The sequence below is a fragment of the Phocoena phocoena genome, chromosome 15 (genome assembly GCF_963924675.1).
Source record: "Phocoena phocoena chromosome 15, mPhoPho1.1, whole genome shotgun sequence".
In the NCBI taxonomy this organism is placed as follows: domain Eukaryota; kingdom Metazoa; phylum Chordata; class Mammalia; order Artiodactyla; family Phocoenidae; genus Phocoena; species Phocoena phocoena.
In genome coordinates this window covers 34,861,898-34,886,405 of record NC_089233.1, presented here as the reverse complement: position 1 = coordinate 34,886,405, position 24,508 = coordinate 34,861,898, and the positions used below count along the sequence as shown (strand labels likewise).

General features: G+C 55.6%; 1 protein-coding gene across 1 annotated transcript in view; it reads right to left on the bottom strand.

Annotated features, from left to right (window-relative positions):
• SRL (sarcalumenin) overlaps positions 1 to 24,004 on the bottom strand; it is a 33,103-nt gene extending 9,099 nt beyond the window's left edge. The window contains exons 1-3 of the mRNA XM_065893216.1: positions 23,944 to 24,004; positions 379 to 1,359; positions 216 to 242 (exon numbers count right to left, since the gene is read on the bottom strand). Coding sequence (XP_065749288.1) covers positions 216 to 242; positions 379 to 1,359; positions 23,944 to 24,004 — 1,069 coding nt within the window. The remainder of the gene's footprint in view (positions 1 to 215; positions 243 to 378; positions 1,360 to 23,943) is intronic.
• Positions 24,005 to 24,508: the final 504 nt, after the last annotated feature.

Genomic DNA, 24,508 nt, shown 5'->3' with positions numbered 1-24,508 from the left:
TGCCCCCCACCACCACCCCGTCCTTTGGGTTAAGGCACCGGTCTGTGTTAAAGTGCATTGAGGGACCTTAACCGGTAAGTTTCTGATGGCCTATAACTTGATCAGGTTCCTCTGGGCTCTCCAGGGTCCCTCCGAAGTGGGGATAAGTGGCTAATGAACAGCCCGAAGGCACCCCAAGGGCCGGGCAACCCCCATGGGGCCTCCACCCCACGAACCCGGGGCTGGCTGGGGGCTCTCCCGCCCTGTGGGACCCTGCCTGCCCCTACACACAAGACCTCCGGGAAGACCGCAGCCGCCCCAATTCCCGGAGCAGCCGCCACGCCCCCGCCAGCCCGCCTCCCCCGCGGAGGTGCCCGGAGCAGCCCGGGGATCCCCTACCCTGAGGCCCCTCCTCCTTGGGCTCCTGCGCCTCGGCCCCCTCGGGCCCCGCGTGCAACTCCTCAGCGCTCGGTCGGGCCCCCTCCTCCCCGCTGCTCGCGCTGCCCGCCGCTTCCTGGGCTCCTTCCCCAACTTCCTCCCCGGCTTCTTCCTCTTCCGAGGAGCCCCCTGCTTCTTCCGAACTAGCCCCGTCGCCGCTGTCCTCTTCGGATTCTTCGCCCCCCTTTTCTTCGTAGGAGGCCGCGTCCTCATGGTCCTCGGGCATCCCCTCTGCGGGGCGGTCCTCCTGCGCGCCCCCCACCTCTGCGCGCGTGTCCGACGCTGGGCTGGGGCTGGGCTCCCCCTGGTCCTCCGCCCCCTCCGCGGCTTCTGCGTCCAAGTTCGCGACTCCATCTGGCAATTCTGGCTCCTGACCGGGCCCTGGGCTGCCCTCCCCTCCTGTCTCGACCTCCTTGCTGGGAGAGTCCCCTGAGTCTTCAGGCTCTGGGGGCCCTGCTGCTGCTTCCTGCGCGGGGTCGTCCCCTAGCGCCTCCGCGGCTTCCTCGGGGACCTCGCCACTCCCAGCTTGTCCCTCCGCCTCCAGTCCTGGGCCCTCTCCTGAGCTGAGCTCTGGCGCCCCCTCCTCCCCGGGCGCCCCCTCCCCTCCTGGGGGAAGGGCGCTTGCTCCAGGTGGGCCCGTATCTTCCTCCCCGGACCCCGCAGGTTCCCCAGGGGGAGCTGACTCGGAGGCTGAGGCTTTGGAGAGGCTGGCTTCAGGATCAGAGCCCAGGCGGTTGGTGGCGGGGGCCCCGGCGGCTGTCTCCTCCGAGCCCCCAGCCTCCCTGCCATCTGTGGGGTGAAGGAGCGGGTTCGTCTCTCCAGGGGCCGCTTCTGTCTGAAGCGCCCTTTCCTTCTCCTCTAGACTTGGGTCTCCAGCAGAGAAATGATTCTCCAACAAACTGCCAACATCTTCTGTGCCACCCGAAGCGGAAACTTGCAGTTCTAGATGATTAGAACACGATTGGTAAATGTCAAGGGGTTGGCACACGCTTTGCTTCTCAAAAGTCTAACTCAGCCTAGCTCCTGTCTCCAGGAGAGCGGTGTGGACCAGCGGGACTGTGGGGCTCCTCCCTCCCTGGTCTTCATTACCGCCCTGCGTGGCGGGCAGAGCCTCCCTCTTGATGGGAGCCGTGGCTCAGAGCGAACAGCTGACCCACCCCGAGCCCCGCCCCTGACCCTGCCTCTCCGGCCTCCCCGTGGGGATGGAAGTTGGGCGAGCCCTTCCAGCCCTTCCTCAGCCTTGCGAGCAGACACGTGCAGCCTGGCTTACCCGGAGATCTTTCCAGGATAGGACAGATGCATGTCCACCCCACCCCTTATCAGTTCCTAGAGTCATTAACCAGCGTGCTTTTTATATTGCTACCAGCAAAGTAGTGAAAACAGGTGTGTGCTGGCCAGATCCTCTTAGCTTAAGGAGCAGAGCACTTAGGGGATTACTTGTGGCTCTCAACCTTAAGTCACACATCCAATTCTGTCCCCTTAAGGGCAGGCATTTGCTGGCCTCTCTACCTAAGATTAGAGGGGACATGGCCTGAGGAGGAAGAGATACACAAAAGGGGCAGGCCTGGGCTTCCTGGTGGCCTTAGCAAACCCCTCCTGAGGGGATCCCCTTCTAAGGGCCCAGAGCTTTACGGGGAGAGCCAAGGGCACTGGGAGAGCAAAGCAGAAGGCAGGAAGGGGCGCAATCTGTGTCAGATGCCTCTGTCAAGGGACAAGTGTGATTTATTTGGACGATGGGGTCAAAAGAGAGGGTGGGGCCTAACCCTTCTGCCCACTCCCACCCAGGTTGGGACCTGTTTAAGGAGGAGACCCACAGAGGGGGAGCATTGCCGACACATGGGGACGAGGGGACGGGACCGTGGGTGCCCTGCCTCAGGGTAGCTGAGACATCCCCAGGTCTCCCTTGATTCACAGGACTCTTTCTGAGGAAGCAGCATCCCTCCTCCTTGCTGGGTACAGCGCCTCCTATCTCCGGCCCAGCTCTGCCTCCCACAAAGAAAAGCCACTTCTTGGGGGTACCTACCCCTTCTGCCTCGGGGTACCCACCCCCTTGTTCCCTGAAAGCTGGGGAAGCCTCCAGAGGCCAGGAACAAATATTTTCTCATTAACCCTCACAGATACAACCTGCTGTCAAATTCAGAAGGATGGGAAGTTTGGGTGCCTTTTATTATGAAGGAGCCCACATGTTGATATAACACTTCCCCCAACAACCTTCACATTTGTGACCACATTCACCTCCCTTATTACTGTCAGCCAGGTTTCAGAGGTGAAGGTCTAGAGAAAGTCTTTGATTTGCCCAAGACACCAGGCGGCTAGAGGGCAAGTGGAACCCAGAATTGCCTGCTCCTTGTTCAGACCTTCCATGCTACGCTGTGTTGAGGGGAGCACAGAGGAACCCCTTCCCGCTGGTACCTCGCCCCTCCCTGCATGCGCCCTCTCTGACTCCTGAACTGCAGGAACCAAGGCTTAATCCTCCCTCTGTTCCCAGAGCTGGGACACTGCCTGACCCCCAGAAAGTGCTATGAAGAGGTCCATGGGGAGATTTGGGTACAACAGGAATTCCTGGTCTCTTAGTGGGGGGAGCTGGAGGTTACTCATTAAAATTTTCTTTCATTACCACCTGAATACCTGTAAGTCGTGATTCCTTTGCTTGCATCTCTATCTCCCCCCCACCCCCACCCTCCCACCCCCGACAACCTCTGGAAAAAAATCTTATGGCAGGAATTTGGTTTAATCCAAGAGATTGACAGGCCTCTGAGCAGCAAGATATATGTGAGATACATTTGTACAATTATTCAGTGTGCCAGGCAATGCTTGAGCACTTTATGTATAAAACATGAACTTACTTGATCTTACTCAACTTGCTTACTTCTGTAAAACAAGTCTTACTCATCCCCATTTTACAGAAGAGAGGACTGGAATTAGAGGCACTGAATGCCTTGCCCAACATCACACAGCTAGCAACTGGCTGAGGCCATTTAACTCCAGAGCTGCCGAGGAGATTGCCTGACCCTACAGAGGGGTTCTACCCTGCCCCCTACCCCATCCAACCCCCCTCCCCCGTGCTACTCAGCGTGTGGTCCAGGCCCCTGCAGCATCAGCATCACCTGGGAACCTGGTAGAGACACAGACTCTCAGGCCCCAGCCTAGAACCACTGAATCAGAATCTGCATTTTAACAATTCATTTGTTGCATATTAACAGTTTGAGAAGCACAGTCCACGTGAGCTCAGAAAACTGCCTCTGAACCAGTGGTTCTTGACACTGGCTGTGTATTGATCCCACTCCTCTCCCCCTCCTCAGAGGCTCTGATTAAATTAGTCCAGGGTGTAGCCCCAGCATCAGAACTTTACCACCCCCCCCAAAAAATAACTGGGGAAAAAATAATAATAATAACTGGGGAGCAATTCTAACATGCAGCCAAAGCTGCAAACCTCTGCTCGGCCAAATTATCCTGACCCCAAGGCTTCTGCTCTTGGCCCCTCCCCACTCACGTGCCCACTGGAGGCTCCCAAAGTATATGGGTCAACAGGCCTTTGCATTTGACCTTGAAATAGCAGTGGTCAAGGATTCTCCTCTAGGGAATCCAGCCCTTTCCAACAGGCCTTGTCACCCTCTACTATTAATGTTGTTGATGATGATGGTGATGATGATGGTGGTGATAGTGATTTTGATGGTGTTGTTGATGGTGGTGATACCGGGCTGAAGAGACTGTGGGTCTGAATGCCTGTGGCATTTCTAATATTGGCAAAACACCATCTGTCCTGGTGGGGGTGAGAGAGCTGCATCCTCTGAAGGGAGATAAGGACCCCATACTTTGGAGGTATACGTGACCTTCTCACTGTTGTGTATTTCCACGCCTGGACCCTGGACAGGAAGTCAAGTGGGTACATGTGTGTATACACATTTACATCCACACTCTTCCCTGGTTTTTGTGACTTAGCGCCAAGCTGCCCTTGCCCTTCCGCTAAGCAATTTGGAGTGAAAAAAAAAACCCAGTGTGATGGTTTCATGCCCTGTGACCTTCCTTCCCAGGCTAAAAATAACTTCTCTGACAGAAAGTCTCTCAGTGGAACAAGCCATGCCATTGGGTCCCCAGAGCTCAATCCCCAGGAAGCAGCTGTGCTATTGGGCCCAATCTCTCCTCCAGGAGGCAGTCAGAGGCTTCAAGAGCCTCCAGTTAAACTCAGTTCAATTCTGTGAAATCAAATCCGGTGTCTTACCACCCACCCTGGCCTCCCTAGGGTCTTGCTGAAGCCCCCTAGCGGCCCTGGAGGAGGGGTGGAGGACGCAGAGGACCCAGGACATGCTGGCCAGTGTGAGAGCCTGGTAAGATGAGTCTCAGTCTACCCCAGGACACGTAGTACCGCACTGTATGTGCTAATGTCAAGGCAGCCGCCCGGGCCCTGGACAGGGTACGTGAATAGCAAGTCCCCAGCTCAGCCTGGGCAATCATGGGAAGGCCCCTGAGCCTGACAGGCTGGTGCCCCAAGCAAAACACAGCATAAACTTGCTCTGCTTTCTCTCCTGACGCCCCCTCTGCCGTCAGCCTTTCTCTGGGGGGTGGGGGGGGGGTCAACCATTCAGCTGCTCCCCCACCCTCCCACAGCCTTAGTGGGAACCCCAGGCTCAGTTCCTCTCTCTTCTCTCCACCACCAAACACTGGACATTTTTCCAGCTCCTAACTCTTCCCAAACACTTTTGTGCAGACTCAGGTTACTGCGGAGTTGCCAGGGGACTTGGTGAGTCCACTGCAGAGGAGGAAGCTCTGGCTGGGGAGCTTTAGAGACTTGCCCAAGATCAGGGGTAAAGTTGGGACAGAGCCCAAGTTCATGGCCCTCAGTCTAGAGTTCTTTCTGCTCCCACATGGTTTGCAAACCATGTCCCATGAGATGCTAGGGTTCCATGGAAGGACCTAGTGGGTGAGGGGAGATGAAGGAGCTGGGGTTCAGCCACCGCCTTGGTACTTCCTGCCCAGCAGCTCTCCTTGGGTCTGTCTGTCCCATTGCCTAAGTCAGGTGGGGTGGGGTGGTTGACAACCACTCTCCTGCCTCCCCTGCCTTCTCCCTAAAAATTCCTCCTCTTGATCATTCTCTCCAGCAGCCCAAGAAGCCCCCCATCACAGCATCTTTTCACTTTGCTGATCAACATACACCCGGCACAGAGCTAGATGATATCTGACCTTCACACAGAACTTCATACTTCCCCAAGTAACTTCATGTTCTTCATCCCCCGCAGCAGTCCTCTGAAGCAGGGAAAGCAAGGATTATTAACTTCTCTCGAAATGAGAAAGCAGACACAGCAAAGTCAAGTGTTGGCTCAACAGGCCACCCAGGGCTGGGCTAGCACTCAGGCCAAGAAACAAAGCTGAGCTCTCTGGACCACAGCGAGTGGCATCCAAGCCGTGCAGGGCTTTCCCGGCACAGATGCCCCATCTCCAGGGTTGGGTCAGTGTGAATCTGGATGTTTCACAAGGTGATTCTAATGAACACCAAAGTTTGAGAATCCCTGCTCTGGGTCACCCTCAGTACCAAGTGTCAGGGAGTCTGTCTCGAGTTTGGAACTGGACCTCGGGAGAAGAGAGGTCAACACCCAAGATCTTTTGTTTGGTTGACCTGCTTTGGCCGACCTCTTCACGGACCAGAATGTAGACTCAGTTCCAACCTTCCAAGTCTCCTTAGCGCATGTTTCCAAGCATCTGTCGACGTGACTTCTCATCCGTTTGAACTGAAACCATTGAGTGCAGAGTCACACACAGGAAGACTACACCGTTCCTCACACATGATCACGCAGATGCGCCATCAGTTAAAAAAAAAAAAAAAGAGTCCTGCTGGTACAGTCACTTTCCACTTCTACCTCTGGACACACGTGTCCCTGGGAGTCAGGAATAGTGTTCTGGTCGTCCAGGGAGTCCCCCGTCTCTCACCAGCTGTCCTCTGCCCAGACACTTGGACGTCTCATCTGCGGTGCCTGAGGTGCAGCGGAGGGCACTTCAGAATCAAAGTTCACGAGGCCAGAGCGGCAGCCCAACCCCTCCGTGTTCTAGATCCTGTCCCTGAGCACTCCTGGACTGAGCCAATGGCAGCGACCCCTCTGGCATCACATTTTTTCTTGGCCTTTTTTTTTTTTTTGGCAGTACACGGGCCTCTCACTGTTGTGGCCTCTCCCGTTGCGGAGCACAGGCTCCAGACGCGCAGGCTCAGCGGCCATGGCTCATGGACCCAGCCGCTCCGCGGCATGTGGGATCCTCCTGGACCGGGGCACGAACCTGCGTCCCCTGCATCGGCAGGCGGACTCTCAACCACTGCGCCACCAGGGAAGCCCTTTCTTGGCCTTATTTATAGAGTAAATGTTCACTGCTCAAGGCCCCTTGTTTCTTCACCTCTTGGATAAGTCTTCAGATGGCTTTACAGACGCTGATGCTGAAAAGGAACTTAGGAGGGAAGTGCCTACCTCCTCCTGGGACCCTGAGACCCTCTCCCTCACCGTTCTGTGGGCCCCTCTCTCCTCCCCCCAGACAAGGAGGCCAGGCAGCCATTCGCGGAAGGTTCTTTGGCTTCCTGGCCAAGCTCCTAAAGTCAAGGCTAATCCCACCAGGACAGCTTGTCCCGGGCTGGACTCTAGCCCCAAAATAATTCACCCAAGGGATAGGACACAATGATGTGGCAGCAGTCAGTGGGAACCATGGGATGGGGGTCAAAAGGGACCTCCTCACAGACGAACTGGTTTGATTTCACTGATCAGGACCCTAAAACTCTGATAAGTGATTATCCCAAGACCACAGGGCTAGTTAGGCTAGTTAGCAGTGGGCTGGTTCTGGAACCCAGCTCTCCACCAATTTCAGGTCTCTTGAGTTGTCCCAGCATCTGGCCACTACCCCGCCCACCCCGAAATGAGAGGGGGTGAGTCAGCCTCAGACGGACAGCGACTTCTCTGCCTACCCTCTTCTTCCTCCCTTTGAAAAGGATGTTCAAGACTTAGACAATTGTTTTTAACCCATAAAGTCCAGAGATTGACAGAATAACTCCATCCCCCTTCCCCACCCCTAATTCCTGGGAATTCTTGGTTTGGGAGGTACACAGAGAAATCGCCCGGGATCCCACAGCCATGGTGTACACACGTGCTCAGCACTGACGCCCGGAGGATTCATGAATATGGGTGAGTACTCACTTTCAAAAGGCAAGTACCTTTGGAAGAAGCAAAACATTAAGCCCTAAGCCCTGGGTGTGACTCGATCGTTAAAGGGATGCTCAGCTTTCCCTGCCTGAAGTGAGCACAGATCCTTGCAGGAGTCATTGGCAATACTTCCTCCATTCAGAGGGGCCGAGGTGGGTGGGAAGGAAAAGGAAGGAGGGAGGGGTGCAAGTTGGATTCTGAGGCAGGCGGGAGGTTTCCCCCACCTCCACCTCCTCACCCGAGAGCTCGAAGACCACCTCTGGGAGGGCTGATGGTCTAACTTTGGGGTACCAGGCAGGGAGCAACCCACTGGGGGCTAAAGGAGCGTGGCTCCCCAAGGTCGCAGTCAGATAAACGCCTTGGGTTCAGGTCAGAGCCGTCATGGGCTTGGCGGGTGTGGGGGAGCAATGACACAGACCCACCTCCTCCCCAAGCCGGGAAGTGGGAGGAAGCTAGCTTGGTTCTCGAGCTCAGGAACCAGATCTGACACCTTCCTGGGCCAGGCCCACATCTCAGGGCTTTCCTTTGCCGTGAGACCCAGAGCCAGACTGGTCTCTCTGGACACCGTTAGAAGCCAGGAGAGCTGGGCTCTGCTCCTTGGAGCCTTCCTCACTGCCATGCAGGTTAGTATATGGGCTGCCCCTCACTCCCCACACCCAGCTCCATTCACCCATAAAACGCAGAGAATGATACCTGCTTTGCCAACCCCTTCGGAGTATTTTAAACATCAGATGATGTTTAAAAACATTCTATGGGGAATTTCCCAGTGGTCCAGTGGTTAGGACTCGGCACTTTCAGTGCCGGGATCTGGGTTCAATCCCTGGTCCGGGAACTAAGATTCTGCAAGTCGCATGGCCAAAAAAAAAAAAGCATTCTACGAATGTCAGGTATGATAATAATAATTTCCTAGAAGAGCAAAGATGCCAGGACAAAAACAGAACGAGCTTTGGACAGGAACCAAGCTGGCTCACCTGCACCCTACTCCACTCAACCCCCTGTTTCTGGGGGTCAGTCAGTGGGCCAGGCGAGGTCTTTCTGCCCAGGGTCCTTCTCCCCTTCTTCCAACTGGAAGCAGCTCAGACAAGGAGCTATGGGCGCCTGGGGGTGGCCCAGCTCTCCATGGTTCCCGCTGGCCTGGGTCAGGAACAGACCTGAGCTACCAACACTCCCGGGCCCAGTCCTCGGCCTCCTCAGCCCCAGGCTAACTCCTGCGGCCACTGACTCCCACTTCCAGGCAGCCCTGACTCACCCAGAAACTTCTGTGACCACACTTGCCTCCCCCTCTGTCTTCTGCCTCCCAGGCCCCTCCCATCCAGCTGTTGAAGTGAGGTGACCTTGCACTTCGCCCCAATGCAAAGGCATATCGGGGCCACATCTGCTTGAGAACGGGTGAGGGCCCTTCCCCGCTCTGGGAACCGGCAGCACGATAGGAGATAGGCCACTCGAGTTGCCCACGTGGCCTCACCACCGTCCTTAAGACCAGTGAGCGCAAGGAGCAAAACAGTACGCCCTTCAGGAGCGACTCAGGCCTCCAGGACACTGCTATGTCCGTCCCAGAGACAAGGGAGAGCAGCTCCAGCTCCCCCTCAGCGGCACTTTGCTTGTCCAGCAATCAGAGCTAATGTTCCCATGGCTTGGAAGGGCCTTGCACACCAGCCTGCATGCCCCGACTACCGCAGCCCCTTCACCTTGGCACCGCCAGCAGCTCTGCCCACCTCCACAGCTCTCCCCCGACCATGCCAGCTCAGGGGTGAGGCGTCATCCTTAGCAGATCTCACCCCCAGGAGCCCCCACCACCAGGTCTGCTCAGAGGAGTTTAGGGAGGAAGGTCAAGCCAAGGGGAGAGGGTAGGGCAGCAATAACACACGAATATTCTGCCCTGTGTGCCTGGCCCACGGAGCCTTCCAGAAAAACTGCCACCGAGACGCCAAGATGCCAGATCTTTCCACCTTCTCTCACAAAGGGCTTCCCCAAATTTGAGACAGACAGGCTCCCCAAACCTCATCTTTTAAAAAAAAAAATAATTATTTATTTATCTGGCTGCGTTGGGTCTTCATTGCTGTGCACAGGCTTTCTCTAGTTGTGGCGAGCGGGGGCTATTCTTCATTGTGGTGTGCGGGCTTCTCATTGCAGTGGCTTCTCTTGTTGTGGAGCACGCGGTCTAGGCACGCAGGCTCAGTAGTTGTGGCTTGTGGGCTCTAGAGCACAGGCTCAGTAGTTGTGGCACATGGGCTTAGTTGCTCCGCGGCATGTGGGATCTTCCCAATGCAGGGCTCGAAGCCGTGTCCCCTGCATTGGCAGGCGGATTCTTAACCACTGTGCCACCAGGGAAGTCCTCGTCTTTTTTTTTATACTTTTTTTTAATATAAATTTATTTATTTTTGGCAGCATTGGGTCTTCGTTGCTGCACGCGGGTTTTCTCTAGTTGCAGGGAGCAGGGGCTACTCTTCGTTGTGGTGCGCGAGCTTCTCATTGCAGTGACTTCCCTTGTTGCGAAGCTGCGTGAGACCAGCTCTTAGTTCTCTGAGTTCAGGACAGCAGAGGTCACAAGACTGGACCAGAGGAGTCTTCCAGCGTCCAGGTCACAGAGAAAGGGCAGAAGACCACCTCCCACATGCTGCTCCTTGAGCAGTACAAACTTCCAAAGCCTCCGGAGCAAATCCATCCGTTACCCTCAGTTATGGCTCCAGAGCTTGGACACCACAGACAAAGATGGCTAGAACACCCAGGCTGCTCTCTGGTGGAATGTCCTAGAGATCTCACATCTCCACTGGAAGCAGACTGGTTTCCGGTTTGTATCCCCAAGACACCTGAACCCCAGATATGTGGGCCCCACTTTCCTGGGGAGCCCGGGCTCCATCCACCCTGCAGGCCAGGCCTCTCAGGCCTCCAGGGGGGCTCCCTCTTGGGACATCCCATCCAGGAAGGAATCATTAAAGCAGTTAAACCCGAGAGCAGCTTCCTTCTCGGGTGGGCTCAGCGTCACCAAGGCCCTGGGTTCTCCATCTCGTCTCTTCAAATACTGAAACCAGACAAGGCTCTCACCATGCATGAGCCTTCTCTTCCTCTGGCACCTGGTGGCCATGCAGACGGGCCATCAACTCCTTAGTTCTTGTGGCTCCTCTGGAGAGAGGAAGGTTAAAGCCAAGGGCAGGATGGAGAGCGGGACAAGAGCGTGTGGACATTCCGCACACGCTGTCCCCAGGGTGACCCTTCCTGGTCATTACCATGGGCCCCACGCAGGCTCTGCCAGGCCGCACCTGAGGATCCAGCAGGCTGCCTGCCCAAAAGGCCTCCCACTCTTGCCGGATAGGGTCCCAAATCCCTGCACTGAAGCCTGAGCCTGGTCTTGTATTCCTTTCCCAAAGCTGCTATAACAAAGCGCCACAACCTGGTGGCTTAAGGCAATAGAAATGTATTTTCTCCTGGTTCTGGGGCCAGAAGTCCAATATCAAGGTGTCACAGGGCGCTGTTTCCCCCAAAGGCTATAGGGGAGGTGCCTTCCTGTCTCCTCCAGCTCTGGTGGCTCCCAGCAACCCTTGGCTTGTTAACAGGTGTCTCCAGTCTCTGCCTCCATCACACGTGGCCTTCTCCCTGTACCTCTATTCTGTTTCTCTCCTCCTTTTCCTCTAAGGACACCAGTCAGACTAACTAACTACATCTGCAACAACCCTATTTCCAAAACAGGTCGCATTCTGAGATGCTGAAGTTAGGACTTCAGCATATCTTCTCGGGAGACACAATCCAACCTGTAACAGGTCTGCTGACGGCCACATCACCACAAGCCTGGGTGGCCCTCTTCTTCCTGCGGATCCAGCCGCACCCAGTCCCTCAAACCAGCTATGTCCCACCACCCCACGACACCTCCCGGGCCTCACTACCCCAGGCTACACGGGTCCCCCTGACCTCCGCTGACTCAGTGTCCATGACTGTCCACACTGAGCCAGGTGACGCAGCCCCTGCCCTGTATGGCTGTGACCTGTGTGTGTTGGCGGGGCAGAGGAGGGTGTCCTTCCTTCCCTTCTAGTTTGTCATCCCCTCCAGGGCAGAAGGTAGGCCCATTATCTCTTTACACCCCACAGAAGAGCCTGAGAAAGCTCTGAGCACCAAGACTCACACAATAGACGCCTGCGGCATTCTTTAAGAAATCATGCTCAGGACTTCCCTGGTGGCGCAGTGGAGCCTCCCTGCAGGAGGCTGTAGCAGGCTGGACCCTCGCTCCCCATCCCAGGCAACGGCCCATCTCCAAGGCCACAGGCGGCCAGCAGGGCTGATGCCCATGAGCTCCAAGAACATCGTGGGTCTGGGGTCTAACTGGCCTTGCTACCCTTCCAGGGGATATTTCTGGAAGGAGAGCACAAAAGGGTGGGAAGTCCTTACCCCTGGGATGGAACCCCAGTGGCCAGGCAGAGCTGCAGGTTCGGGGGGGAAGCCCTGGAAACTCTGTGACTCTGGGGAGGAAGAAGAAAAGAGAAGGACAGAGTCAGGACCCGAATTTGCTCCCCTAATCAGCAGGTGGGCCTCGAACAAGTATTTTGGTTTTCTGTCCCTGTTTCATCAGTAATAAGACAGAAGAGAAAAATATGCACCCTCCCCACCTCCAGATTCGTTCTGCCTTCATTCCACTGCTACTGATGGAGCACCTATTGCGTGTCAGAGGGTGGGAGGCTTAAATGACATGTGATGGAATTCTGAAAGCCAGATACTACTAGAAAAGTATATGGAACTTCTACTGGTAGGATAAACTCTCACCAAAACACATCTCCACACAAGAACATATACGCCGATGTTCACAGCAGCATTATTCACAATAACCAAAAAGTGGAAACAACCCAATGTTCATCAATGGATGAATGGATAAACAAAATGTGGTCCATCCATACAGTGGAATATTGTCAGCCATAAAAAGAAATGAAGCACTGACACAGGCTACACGGTGGATGAAGCTTGAAGACGTGATGCTCGGTGAATGAAGCCAGACACAAAATACCATATATTGCATGATTCCATTTACATGAAATGTCCAGAACAGGGAAACCCACAGAGGCAGAAAGCAGATTAGTGGCAGCCAGGGGATGGGAGGCTGGGCAGGGGTGGAACAGGGCAGGGGGTGGGGTGACTGCTGATGGACACGGGGGTTTCTCTTTGAGGTGAAGAAAAATATTCTAAAATTGACTGTGCTGACAGTTGCACATTTCTGTGAATATACTAAAAACTATTGAATTGTACACTTTAAATGGGCAAATTGTAGAGTATATTAATTATATCTCAATAAAGCTGTTCCAAAAATGGGGCTTCCCTGGTGGCGCAGTGGTTAAGAATCCACCTGCCAATGCAGGGGACACGGGTTCGAGCCCTGGTCCAGGAAGATCCCACATGCCGCGGAGCAACTAAACCTGTGCGCCACAACTACTGTGCCTGTGCTCTAAAGCCTGCGAGCCACAACTACTGAGCCCATGTGCCGCATGTACTGAAGCCCTCACTCTCTAGAGCCCGTGCTCCGCAACAAGAGAGGCCACCACAATAAGCCCGTGCACCGCAACGAAGAGTAGCCCCCGCTCACTGCAACTAGAGAAAGCCCGCACGCAGCAACGAAGACCCAACACAGTCAAGAATAATAAATTAATAAAAATAAATAAATTAAAAAAAAAAAAAAGCATTAGGACATCCCTGGAGGTCCAGTGGTTAAGATGTGGCACTTTCACTGCGGGAAACTAAGATCCCAGGGCTCAGCCAAAAAAAAAAGCACATAAAGCATCTACAATTCTTTTCTTTCTCCAAAACCTTAGTTGAACCTGTTGTCTACCTTCAAAATCTATCCTCAATTTAACTGTTTCTCCTCCGCCCCACCAGCCCTGGCCCCAGGTGCTGTTGTCTCTCACCTGGACTGTGGAACAGCCCCTTCCTGAGCCCCTTCCCCCCTCTGCACTCACCCTCCAATGCTGCCCACCCCCACCCGTCTCTGTCCCTTTGCTTCGCACTTCTGGGGAGCGTGAGGCCCCCCTTCCTCCCTGTGCTGTGCTTTCTGCTGGGAATGCTCCTCACATAACTGCCTAGCTCTCTCCGCTCCTTCCCTGAGTCTTGGCTTCTGGCCAGCTTCTCTGCCAGGCCCCCTGGCCACCCTGGTGAGGCTACCTCCCAACCCACCTTCCCTTCTTTCCATCCTAGTCTTTTTCTCAGCTGCACCCATAAATATCTAATGAACTAGATAACTTACTTATCTGGTTTCCTGTCTATCAGAGATTTTTGTATCCCAGCACCTGAACAGCCATTGGATGGATGGATGGATGGTGGCAAAACATGAGGCCTTCCCTTAACTCAGAAAGTTCAAAGTTCCAGAAGACAGGAGTTTCAGGACCAGGATTCAGAGCCAGAGAAGTACCCATGGGCGGGGTCACCTTACCTGCCCAGTCCTATTATTTTGTGATCAAGGGTCCTAGGAGTATCTGCCTTACCAGCTCAGGAGGTTGCTGTGATAACCACCATCTGGATTCCTAAATATAAAGATCCTCCCCTTAAAGAAATAGCAGCTAATTGGAGGGGCGGCGGGCAGGCAGGAATAGATAATTTGCTTCCTGGCTGCAGACTTTCAGTGTCAGGCAGGGATGTGGACCCCGGGGGCTCATCGTGGGAGCTCCTGGGGTAGGGGGGATAGGGCATTTTGGGTGCAAACTGGATTCACTGGTGAGCATTTCTGGAAAGACGAGGGGCCCCTGGAGACCTGCCCCCACCCCTGCGCTCCTCCAGAGCCAGGACAAACCACAGAGAGCACCACAGAGCCACAGTCACCAGCTCCCAGAGCTGGCCGACACCCCAGTCTCTGGGTTGGGGACCCCTAACTCCGCTGAGACACCTTCCAGCTAGGGGCTCCTGCCGGCAAGGAGAGCGTAGGAAGGCAGAAGTCAAGAGGTGGACCCCTCGTGGATGGCGGCAGAGGGTCACCGGGAAGTTCTTTCTCCAAGTGGCATCTGCAGAGTAGTAGGAGGGGCCTGCATCCTCCTCCTCCCCTGCCAAGCACGTAGGAGACAGTGCGGGGCTGGGTGCTGGTGCTCACTCCCCAGGAGAGTTTCTGGGTTCTCAGCTCACCACTCTCCCCATCACACGACCAGCCGGAAACCAGACCCCCTGCCCTCAGCACATGTCTATTCCTGGAAAATTCTCCCCACTGTCCTCCCCAGCACCACCGCTAGGCTAGGTGTTGCTCCTGGAATCCCCTGCCCCTGGCCAGCTGTCCATCCATTCATTCAACACACTTGTCCAGGGAGTGTCAGCAGAGCTCCAGATTAGCCGCTGGTGCAATCGCGTAGGCAGTGGGGCCCGAGAGAGGACCAAGGAAACAGGTGCGACCACCTGGGAGAGAGACGAGAACAATCTGTTCACAGCCAGCAACTGCTCAGCAGCCTGGGTCCAGGGCTAAGGAACCGTAGTGGTTGAAGAGTGTCCCATCTGGAACCTCAGGATGTGATATGATTTGGAAATAGGGTCTGTGCGGAGGTAATTAGTCAAGATGAGGTCATACTGGATTAGGGTGGGCCCTGAATCCAATGACTGGTGCTCTTATAAGAGGAGGAGACGGCTTCCCTGGTGACGCAGTGGTTAACAATCCGCCCGCCAATGCAGGGGACACGGCTTCGAGCCCTGGTCTGGGAAGATCCCACATGCTGAGGAGCAACTGAGCCCATGTGCCACAACTACTGAGCCTGCGCTCCTAGAGCCCGTGCTTCGCAACAAGAGAAGCCACTGCAATGAGAAGCCCGCGCACCTCAACGAAGAGTAGCCCCCGCTCGCTGCAACTAGAGAAAGCCAGTGTGCAGCAACGAAGACCCAACGCAGCCAAAAATAAATTAATTAATTTAATTAATTTAAAATATATATATATATATTAAAAAAAAAAAAAAAAAAAAGAGGAGGAGGCACACAGAGAAGAGGCCATGTGAGGACAGAGGCACAGATTGGAGAGATGCAGCCACCAGCCAAGGAAGGCCTAGGCCTGCAGACCCACCAGAAGCTGGCAGGAAGGATCCTCCCCAGGAGCCTCCAGAGGGAGCGCGGCCCTGCCCACACCTTGATTTCAGACTTCTGGCCTCCAGACTGTGAGAGAATACATTTCCGTTGTTTGAAGCCACCCAGTTTGGAGTCATTTGTTATGGCAGCCCCAGGAAAATAATATAGGAACCAACACCTAACTCAGCCCTACAAAAGCTTCCCGGCCCCTCTCTTGCTAACTTGGTCACGCTCACCAGCCCCAGGGCCCCGTCCCCGTCCCCTGCTCCCCCTCTCCCGGCAAGCTCTGACTACTTATTTTTAGCCCCTGATTACATCTGCCTTATATGGTTCCCTACTCCTATCATGAGTGGGGACAGCCTCCCCTCCTGGTTTGTAAGCTTTTTGAGGACAGAGAATCCCGAGGATATTAACAGTGCTGAGAAGGGGCAGATGTGTTGATGGATTCCCCGAGTTGTCCAAGTTTCATGATATTTGAGGAAACCAGAGGCAGATGTCAAGCTACAGGAATACTGTCCGCAGCAAGACCCTGTACTCATTGTCACCGTCCTTTTAACCTTAAAAAGTGTCTAAGATCAAAAAACATCCTAAGCATCCAATAACCATTTTCTTATTTTAGTCAAATAACAACCCCAGGCTGTAAATAGGGCAAGTATTATTATCCTGTTTTACGGGCAAGCAAACAGGTGCAGAGATGGTAAGGGGCTTGGTGGCGAATTGTGACAATGCCAGGGCTTGCTCTGTCCTCAAGTCCCAGAGTGCATGCCACCCCCGCCCCAGGCACACGTGTGGGCAGCCTCGGGGAAGGGGGGTCTGGGTGGAGAGGCCACTGGCCAAACTATCCACTCAAAAACAAAACTGAGGCAGGAAAAGACAGGAGAAGGAGGTGGATTCGCCACAGGACTTCTGTTTCTGTCACAGCTGGGACCCAGGCTCTTTCTGCTGGGAGCCTGAGGCCAGGATGGGCTCCCCCAGGCCACGGCGAGGGCTGTGACCCCCTCACCAGTTTGTCCAGACCCCTTCCTAGGTCCCAGGGAGCATTCCTGGTGTCTTCACCTCCTGGGATAAGCTAGAGAAATAAGCAATCTTCTATTACCTGATCCTTGGAACAAAGGGCAGAAGGAAATTCAGGAAAGACCAAGTAACCAGCAGTGGCTGAAAGCCTCTCTGGTGAGTGCAGGTGTACGGGGCAGGCAGCTATGGAATCAGATGCACTTCAGAGACCTAGTGATCAAGGCGATGGCTTTGTCCTCACCTATTGCCATCTAGGGAATATTCTGTGGCCGGCAGATGAATGGCCACTTGGAGGAGAACCAGGAGCAGCAGTTTTGGCAGCGACCAGGTACGGGAGGGAGGGTTTGCTCCCAAACCCCAGGGCTCTCCCCTGGCCTGGTTGTGGGCTGATCTCCCAGTGCAACCCAATTCCTGCAGGCCAGAACTCCAGGCCAGACTTTGCCTGCACCTGTTTGAGCTCAAAATGCAGTCCCCACTCTAGAAGGATCCAAAAATATCTGAGAGGGAGGAGAAGGGGAGGGGCTCACTGGAAGGGGAGGAGGCTAGAGTATGCTGAAGGCTAGGGAGAGAGCCACTTAGCTTGGCATTCAAGGCCCTTCCAAATGGGCTCCAACCCATCAGGGTGGTCTGATCTCCCCAAACAGGAGCCCCACAATCTAGCCAGAGCCGGTGTCAGCCCATCCCTGCCAGCGCAATGCTCCAAGGTCCCCCACTCCTGGCTTTGATCACCATCTTCAGATACTCCACTGTCTCTGCATCCTCATTCATCAGACATTGTCAAGTGCCTCCAGTGAGCCCAGTGCTGTGCTAAGTGTTGGTAATGGAGTGGTGAGCAAATTAAACAAATGCACAGCCCCGTCCTCTTGCAGCTGACAGTCCAGCAATGGTACCCTTCCTCCCAGTGTAGCTGAAACCCTGCCCCTCCATGGGGCCAACCTTCCAGCCCTCCTCTGAACTCCAACCAGAGCTGCCGGGGGTGTTAGTTACACTTTTTTTCAGTGCGTGTCATCTCCTTAAATAGAATGTGGCTCCTGGGGGCAGGGCCATAGCCCATTCCTGCCTGCACAGCATGGCCAGCTGGGACCTCACAATGGGCACAGCCTGGCCTTGGGGCTGGAGAGCTGGGCCTTTCAGAGAAGGGCCCCCATCTGCCTCATCTTTCCGGCCTCTCCCATCAAGTGCCCACCTTGTGTGATTAACCAGCCCCACCCTTCCTCCCCTCTGTTCCTGCTGCGTCCAAATCCACATTGCACCCTCATGCCTCTTGCTGATCACGTACTGCCTGTCACCCCAAGTCACAAGTCCATCCTGGCTCCCGACCCAGGGTGGGCTCCCCAGGGATGACCACATCACCCATTTCTTCAGGACCCTCTGCTTCTGAGGAGCCCTCCTCTCCCCAGGACTGGCCACACAGCCTGTGCATTCTGTGCCCTTGAGCACTCTCTCTGAGTTGACAGAGGGCTAGAGGTCAAGTGCTCTCCAGGTTGTGAAAGACAAGGACCCCTGGGGAAGGGCCCACCCAAGGGCCAGAGGAGAAAAGCCTCTTCTGATCACTTAACAGCCTTGAAATGAACCTGGGGAGCCTGCCCCAGCTGGGCCAACCTCCCACCCGAAATCCTTCTGGGTCCCGGACTGAGAGATGGACAAAGCAACAGCGACTGTGCCTTCCTGTCATCCCGATGACATAATCCCAGGAAAGACAGGCTCCTGGGATGGGGCCAGGCAGCGGCTGCCAGCCAGCCCCATGGTCTCCTGGTCTTCAGAAGTAGGCCTCTGGGCACACCCACAACTAGGCTCCCCTCCACACCAGCCCAGCCGGGGAAGAGCTGGCGGGTAGAGAGGTAGTTACTGTAGGCCCTGCCTGGGGCTGTGTAACAGCTCAGGCATTTTAAAAGCAGATTCCACCGCCCAAACCCCTCATGCTGAGGATGGACAGCTCAGGACAGGCTAATCTGGAGCTCTCTGAGAGGGAGGACAAGGAAGCAAAAAGTGCAGGCTTGTCCCCTGGGCAGAGGGGTACCTGGGACCTTGACTCTGAACAAATCCTCCTTTGGGGCTGGAGAGGGATGAGGCTGAAACCAAATGGAACATGATGTCCCTGAACCCAGAGAAAGACACAGCACAGGTGACACAGACCAGGAAATGGATGTCTCCAGAAACTCAGCTAAAACTGACCCATCCCATTTGCCGAATTATGCTACCCGCTTCACCTCCAGCTGAGGTCACAAAGGCTGGGGGTGAGCAGAGAGGATGGGGCCTCCTGAGGACTGAGCAAGTTCTGCAGCTGTGGCCACCGTGGCTCCAGTCCACTCCCTGCCTCCCTCTTTCAGGGTCCAGTAGAGAAAGCCCCGCTCTACAGCTCACCCCTCGGCACTCAGAATCGATGGACTATCTATTGCCTCAATGCCGTGATTAGGGACTTTGGGTAAGACCTTGCCCACCAGAGCAATGAGAAATTCCATGTTAGAGATGCATTCCTTAAGGTAAAATCTTCTGACTCTTTTGAAACAAGTGGTTTGGGAAAGTGACAGTCTAAGTGTTGAGCCATTGACCCTTGTTGGAACAAGTTTCAGGGCATATCTTATGGGGAGACAGAGCAGGGCCAGTGTTGGGAGAGAGAAGGGAACCACCAAGAGGGAGAAAAGGAACCCGACAGGGCAGAGGTAGGAGTCTGAAGCCAGACTTCTAGCTCCCGAGTCCAGATGGCCCCTGAGAAGGCAGGTGAGGCAGGTGAGTGGTCTTAGAGGGGCCTGGCCTCCCAGAGCAGATCGTGGGTCCCCTCAGCCCAAAATGAGTCCCGCTGATGGGCCAGGGAGCCACAGAGGGAGGCCTTGCAGCCACCAGGAAAACACCCTGGAGGAAACCTGAGCCCAGCTGCCTCTGGGCTGTGTGCCCCCCAGCGGTTTCCACTGAGGTAATCTAACCAGAGTCTGAACACAGCGCTTTCGGGTGCAGGCCCAGTGCACATGTGCAGAATGAACACCTCGGGTGTGGAGCCTGGGGTCGGATTTTGGGGCTGGTAAACCAACAGCAAGAGACCAACATCCACTGTGACTAAAATGCTGATTCACTGGCCATCTCCTGGCCTCATCTCGGACGGGTCTGGAGACCAGGCGCTGGTCTGGGCCCTGCTGTGCAAGTCCACACATCTTGGGACAACCAGCCTCCCTTTCCACTCCACAGGGTTCTTGGGCAGATCATCTGGTTCCTTCCCCTGCATGGCCCTCCCCACTCCATAGCAATCCCCAGTATAGACCAGGATCCCCACTTCCTAGTGCAGCTCCCTGACGGGTACTAGGGCTGCTGAGTGGACCTCGAGTGTACGGTGTCCCTCTGGGGTCTCCACGACATGTCCCCTCAGACCCACCCAGGACCTGTGCATCCCACTCAAGCTCTGACGTCCAGGCCACTCCATCCACTGTGTTCTTCAGCCTTTCCTGCTCCTCTGAGCCCTCCCGCCAGCCCATAAACACACAGCCTCCTCTGGCAAACCCACCCACCGCCACCTCCTCTTAGGGTCATTTATCCCTCACAGACTTAATGTTAGAAGTCTCACTGGGGGAAAAAAAAAAAAAAGTCTCACTGGGTGAATGTGTTGCCTCCCTGTCCTCACTGAATAACATGAGCCGTTCACTGACAGTTCTCGGCTTCCTGGTGTCCAAGCTAACACCCCACCTTCCATGGCTTCTCCGTGAGACTCACTGCCTCTCCAGGAAGCATCCTTCCGCTCCGCTGTCAGGTCACACCTCTGCCTGGATCTCATCCCATCTTCCTGAAATCCATTTATTTTCTTCCTCTTCCCACTCCCCAGGGACCGGTCCTTGAATCTCTTTCTCTGCGAGAGCTTCCTTGGCAATCTCACAGCCTCGCCCTCATCTTTACTCAAACAAATCTCATCTCTGGATCCCCAGACCTGACCTTCCTCCTAAGCTAACTATCTCCATCCAGATGTCCCCCAGAACCCAAAATTCATAAGGACCCCAGATGAACTTTTAAAATTGGTTCTTTTATGATCCTGGTCTTTTTTTTTTTTTCTGGCAAGGTCATGCCAGCTGTGACCTACACTATCCTCGAGCAATATTTAAATGTAAGGGGTTGTGAGTCCAGCTTTAGATTGGATTTGGAGTAGGGGAGGGGCATCCCACAGCGGCAGACCCCACCCATCCCCCCTCCCCCAGCCACCACCCTTGTTCCAGGCCAGAAGGCATCATATCTATGCCCTGTACTGGCCCCTCAGACCACGCTGAAGGAGGACCAGCCATCTTTCTCCTGTGTCCAAAGGGATTAGGCTCCTTCCCAGCCCACCACACCTAAACGAGCACCAAAGGGCCAGGTGGATGCAACTGGCCTCATTGGGACCTCCTTCTGGTCCAGGATTCCAGCTCTAGCCCTTGAACTAGCTGTCTGAGCTTCACTGTCACACCCAGATGGGAGACAAAGCCAGCATTTCCCAAACTGTGGTTCCACAGGCCACCAGGCAAGGTGCCCACAGAGGGCTGCATCCATTGAGCAAATCCAGACTAGTGCCTCACATGGTGGACCACATGTTCCCTATGGCCCATCCAGCTGCACTGAGCCAGGAGTCGGGGACCTTGCTGGGGACACAACTTGCAGGAGGGCTGGAGAGGCTTCTGGGGTCTGCTATCTCCCCGGGACCCCTGAGCACATGACCTTTTCTCAGAGCCCTCCCCACGGTGGATCGTGGTATCTGGGCTGCCGTGCTGAGGGTATATGAAAACTGCCTCCTTCCGGGTGGGTGAAGAAGGGTCACGAAGGAGTTCCTGAGAGACCCCCATCGCTCATGGAGGGCCCGGGGAGCCCCAGTGTGAACCAACCTCTCTCCATTGGATGTCAGGGTGGGGCCAGAGCAGGTGGGCAAGTCTGCAAACCAGGGCTGGGCTGGAGGAAACAGATGAGCAGACTCAGAACACCTGCCACCCCCCATCTCTGCCTCAAGCAGGTAATGGGAAACAAGGATGTCCCAAATTCGGCCTAACAAATGCCAGCAGCTTAAGCTCAAAGCAATGTTTTCTCAGCCCCTCTCTCATCCCACCCCACATGCTCTCTGAGGAGTCAAAGTTCAAAGGCATCAGTCTTGACCTGTATCCCGAGGGAAGCTAGCCTCCTGTGGCCTCACGCCCACAGACAGAGGGACTGGGGCGTCCAAGGAGGCCTGTCAGAGAGAGAGCAGCTGAGGGAGGACAGAAACTCCCAGGTGGGCTAAGACTAGTCCTGGCTGGCTGTGCCTGCCACTGAATTGCTGTCTGACCTTGAACATGGCTCTCTTTCCTCTGGCTTTTGCTCCCTTACCTGGACAATGAGCAGACTGAGTAAACCCTCTTAGGGCTGTTCTCCTCTGTCCTTGAGCAGGCTTGTCCCCAGGCCAGGTCCCTGAGACAAAGAGGAGGACCCCGAGACCAAGGACTAGGGTGGATCAGGGTTCGGGGGGGAGGCTGTGGAGCCCATCACCCCAGATCAGAGGGCCACGGGAGCAACATGGGCGCAAGAGAAGGAAGGGCAGCTCTGTATGGTCCCCCCAGGAAGCAGGAAGGGGAGTTAGAGAGAAGTCTGCCTGCCACAGGTGAGAGGCGAGTGACACGGGAATGGAAATGAGGATTCAGCAGTGGGGTGGGAAGTTCAGGACCAAAGCTGCTGCCTGCGGGCACGGTGGCATTTACCGGGTGGCATATTTTAGGGGAAAGTCAACCAGTAGGAAGGACTGTCATTATACAGGTGGGGGGAAGCCACTCTTATGGCTGAAATCTCCCCCGGGTATCGCAGGAGGAAGCAGTCTTTGGGGTATGCAATATGCAACTGGAGGGGTGAGAAAGCCCACCACCGGGAAGAACGCACAGCCCAAGTCCTGAGCTGGGGTGAGGAGGGCGGGAACTTCGCACACTGGTGGACAACCCTTTCCCAGAAGCCAGGTCAGGGTCACACCGCAGAGTTTGGGAAGGAAAGGGCCTGCAAAGAGAGGATTTTTGCACAGAGCACCCACCCGCCTCCTTTCCCAACAGCAAGATCCCCCAATGAGGCCTGTGGAACATTCCAGATGTCCAGTTCCCTTCGTGGAAGGAAAGATAAAGGATGTCCCTAAAAGGCTAAAAGTTCCTGGGGCAGCGGCGTGGAAGCAGAGCGAAGTGGCAGCTGGGGCCGGGCGGAGCTGGGGAGAGGGTGGCAGTGGATCCCGGGCTCAGGATCAAATGACACGGCTGTTTCCATACTTAGCCGCCTGACAGCCGCTTGGAATCCTCGCCACCCCAGCCACTGCAGCCCCACGGAGCCCAAATTAACTCAAGGGCAGACAAGGGCAGGGCCCAGCGGCACACGTGAGGCCAGAGCCCCCCACCTTGGTCTCTAACCCCCCAGGGAATGGCTACTTCTCCTGCCTGCCGCAGGCTCTCCTGCCTGGGCCTGGGACCTCAAGAAACAGAAGCTCCCAGGCCCCACGATCCCCAGCCCAGATGAAGCCAGACGTCGTGAAAAGGCAAAGCAGGAGTTCCGGGTTCCTGGGGGGCCCCCAGAGCACCCCTGGAGCATCCCTGAGAGGAACTCAGACCCAGGAGTCTTGGGAACAAAGGTGGCAAAATGCTCAGGTACCCCTTCCATGCCTATAAATAACCCCCATGCCGTAACCAGAGCCACTGCCTCTGCCACACAAAGTGCTGAGATGTCAAAGGAAAACCACGGCACGCAGGCCCCAGCCCCCTTCTGATGAAGCCCCCAGCCTAGCCCAGCTTCACTCGAGTGGGTTCCATTCCTCCTCTGAACTGTGTCCAATTTGGTTTCCAGCCTGATCCCCAACTTTTATCTCCAATCCTGTCCCAAACTGACCCCCACTCTGTCCCATTGTTTCCAAGCCGTGCCCCCCCACCCCGCCCTCACTCATGCAAAGCCAGGCCTCTGCGATCTCCACCAGGTGGGAGGGTCAACTCAACGACCTCCAGGGGCCCCTCCACCTCCAAGATCGGGGTCTTCTGTCCATCTAGGAGGCTCTAGTCTTGACTTTTGGGGTTCTCTTCCACAACATCTACTGGCCAGCCCTTGTCTCTGGCCCTGGCCCCCTGCTCCAGGCCTTGCACCTGCCTGCACTTCTCAGGTCACGGCTTCCGCTCCCTCTGGCCTCCCCACAAGCCCCAAGTGCTCTCAGGTCTCCACACCCTGTGCCTTCTCGGTGAGACCGGCTGGGAGCAAAGGTCTGCCATCACCTCCAGGAATCACGGAGGCCTCATCCTCCATCTCCCGCCCGAGCCTCCCACCCCATGGTAAACATAAAACCTCGGGGGCTCGTGGGGGTCGCAGTCTGGCCTGGCTGACAGGGCAGGGGTCATACCTGCTTGTCCTGGGAGCAGAAGCGAGGCCACGAAGCAGCAGAGCAGGACCAGCGCCTTCATCGTGACTGCCAAGAGAGCCCAGCTGCTCCTCGCCTCTATTTATAGGGTGGGTGGCAGCGCAGGGCGGGGGAGAAGGGTCACACAGTCACTAGGGCAACTGGACGGACATGATGGGCAAGCAGCTCAGACCCCAGAGGCTGCAAGGAGGCTGCTGTGACCCTGCTGCGCCAGCTGCCGACCTGACCCCGGAAGGCAGGTCCCGTCTGGATTCTCTCCCCTAGCTGCCTGGGGTCACGTGACAGGGGTCACGGGGCGGGGTCGTGGGGCGTCCTTTGGGTCAGGTCTGGGACTCAGGAACCGAGTCTCCCCAGCATCTGCATAACTTGAGCTGAAGTCTGGGCAATCAGTGACCTTCACACGCTTCAGTTTTGTGAACGAAGGGCCTATTGGACAGCCACTGACACAGGTTTTAGCCCCTCCCCAAAGGTCAGGAGGGGAGAGCCTCGATGGTTAGTTAAGGAAACCCCGCGACCCGACCTTTGAGGTCGATGATGAGGAGCTTCA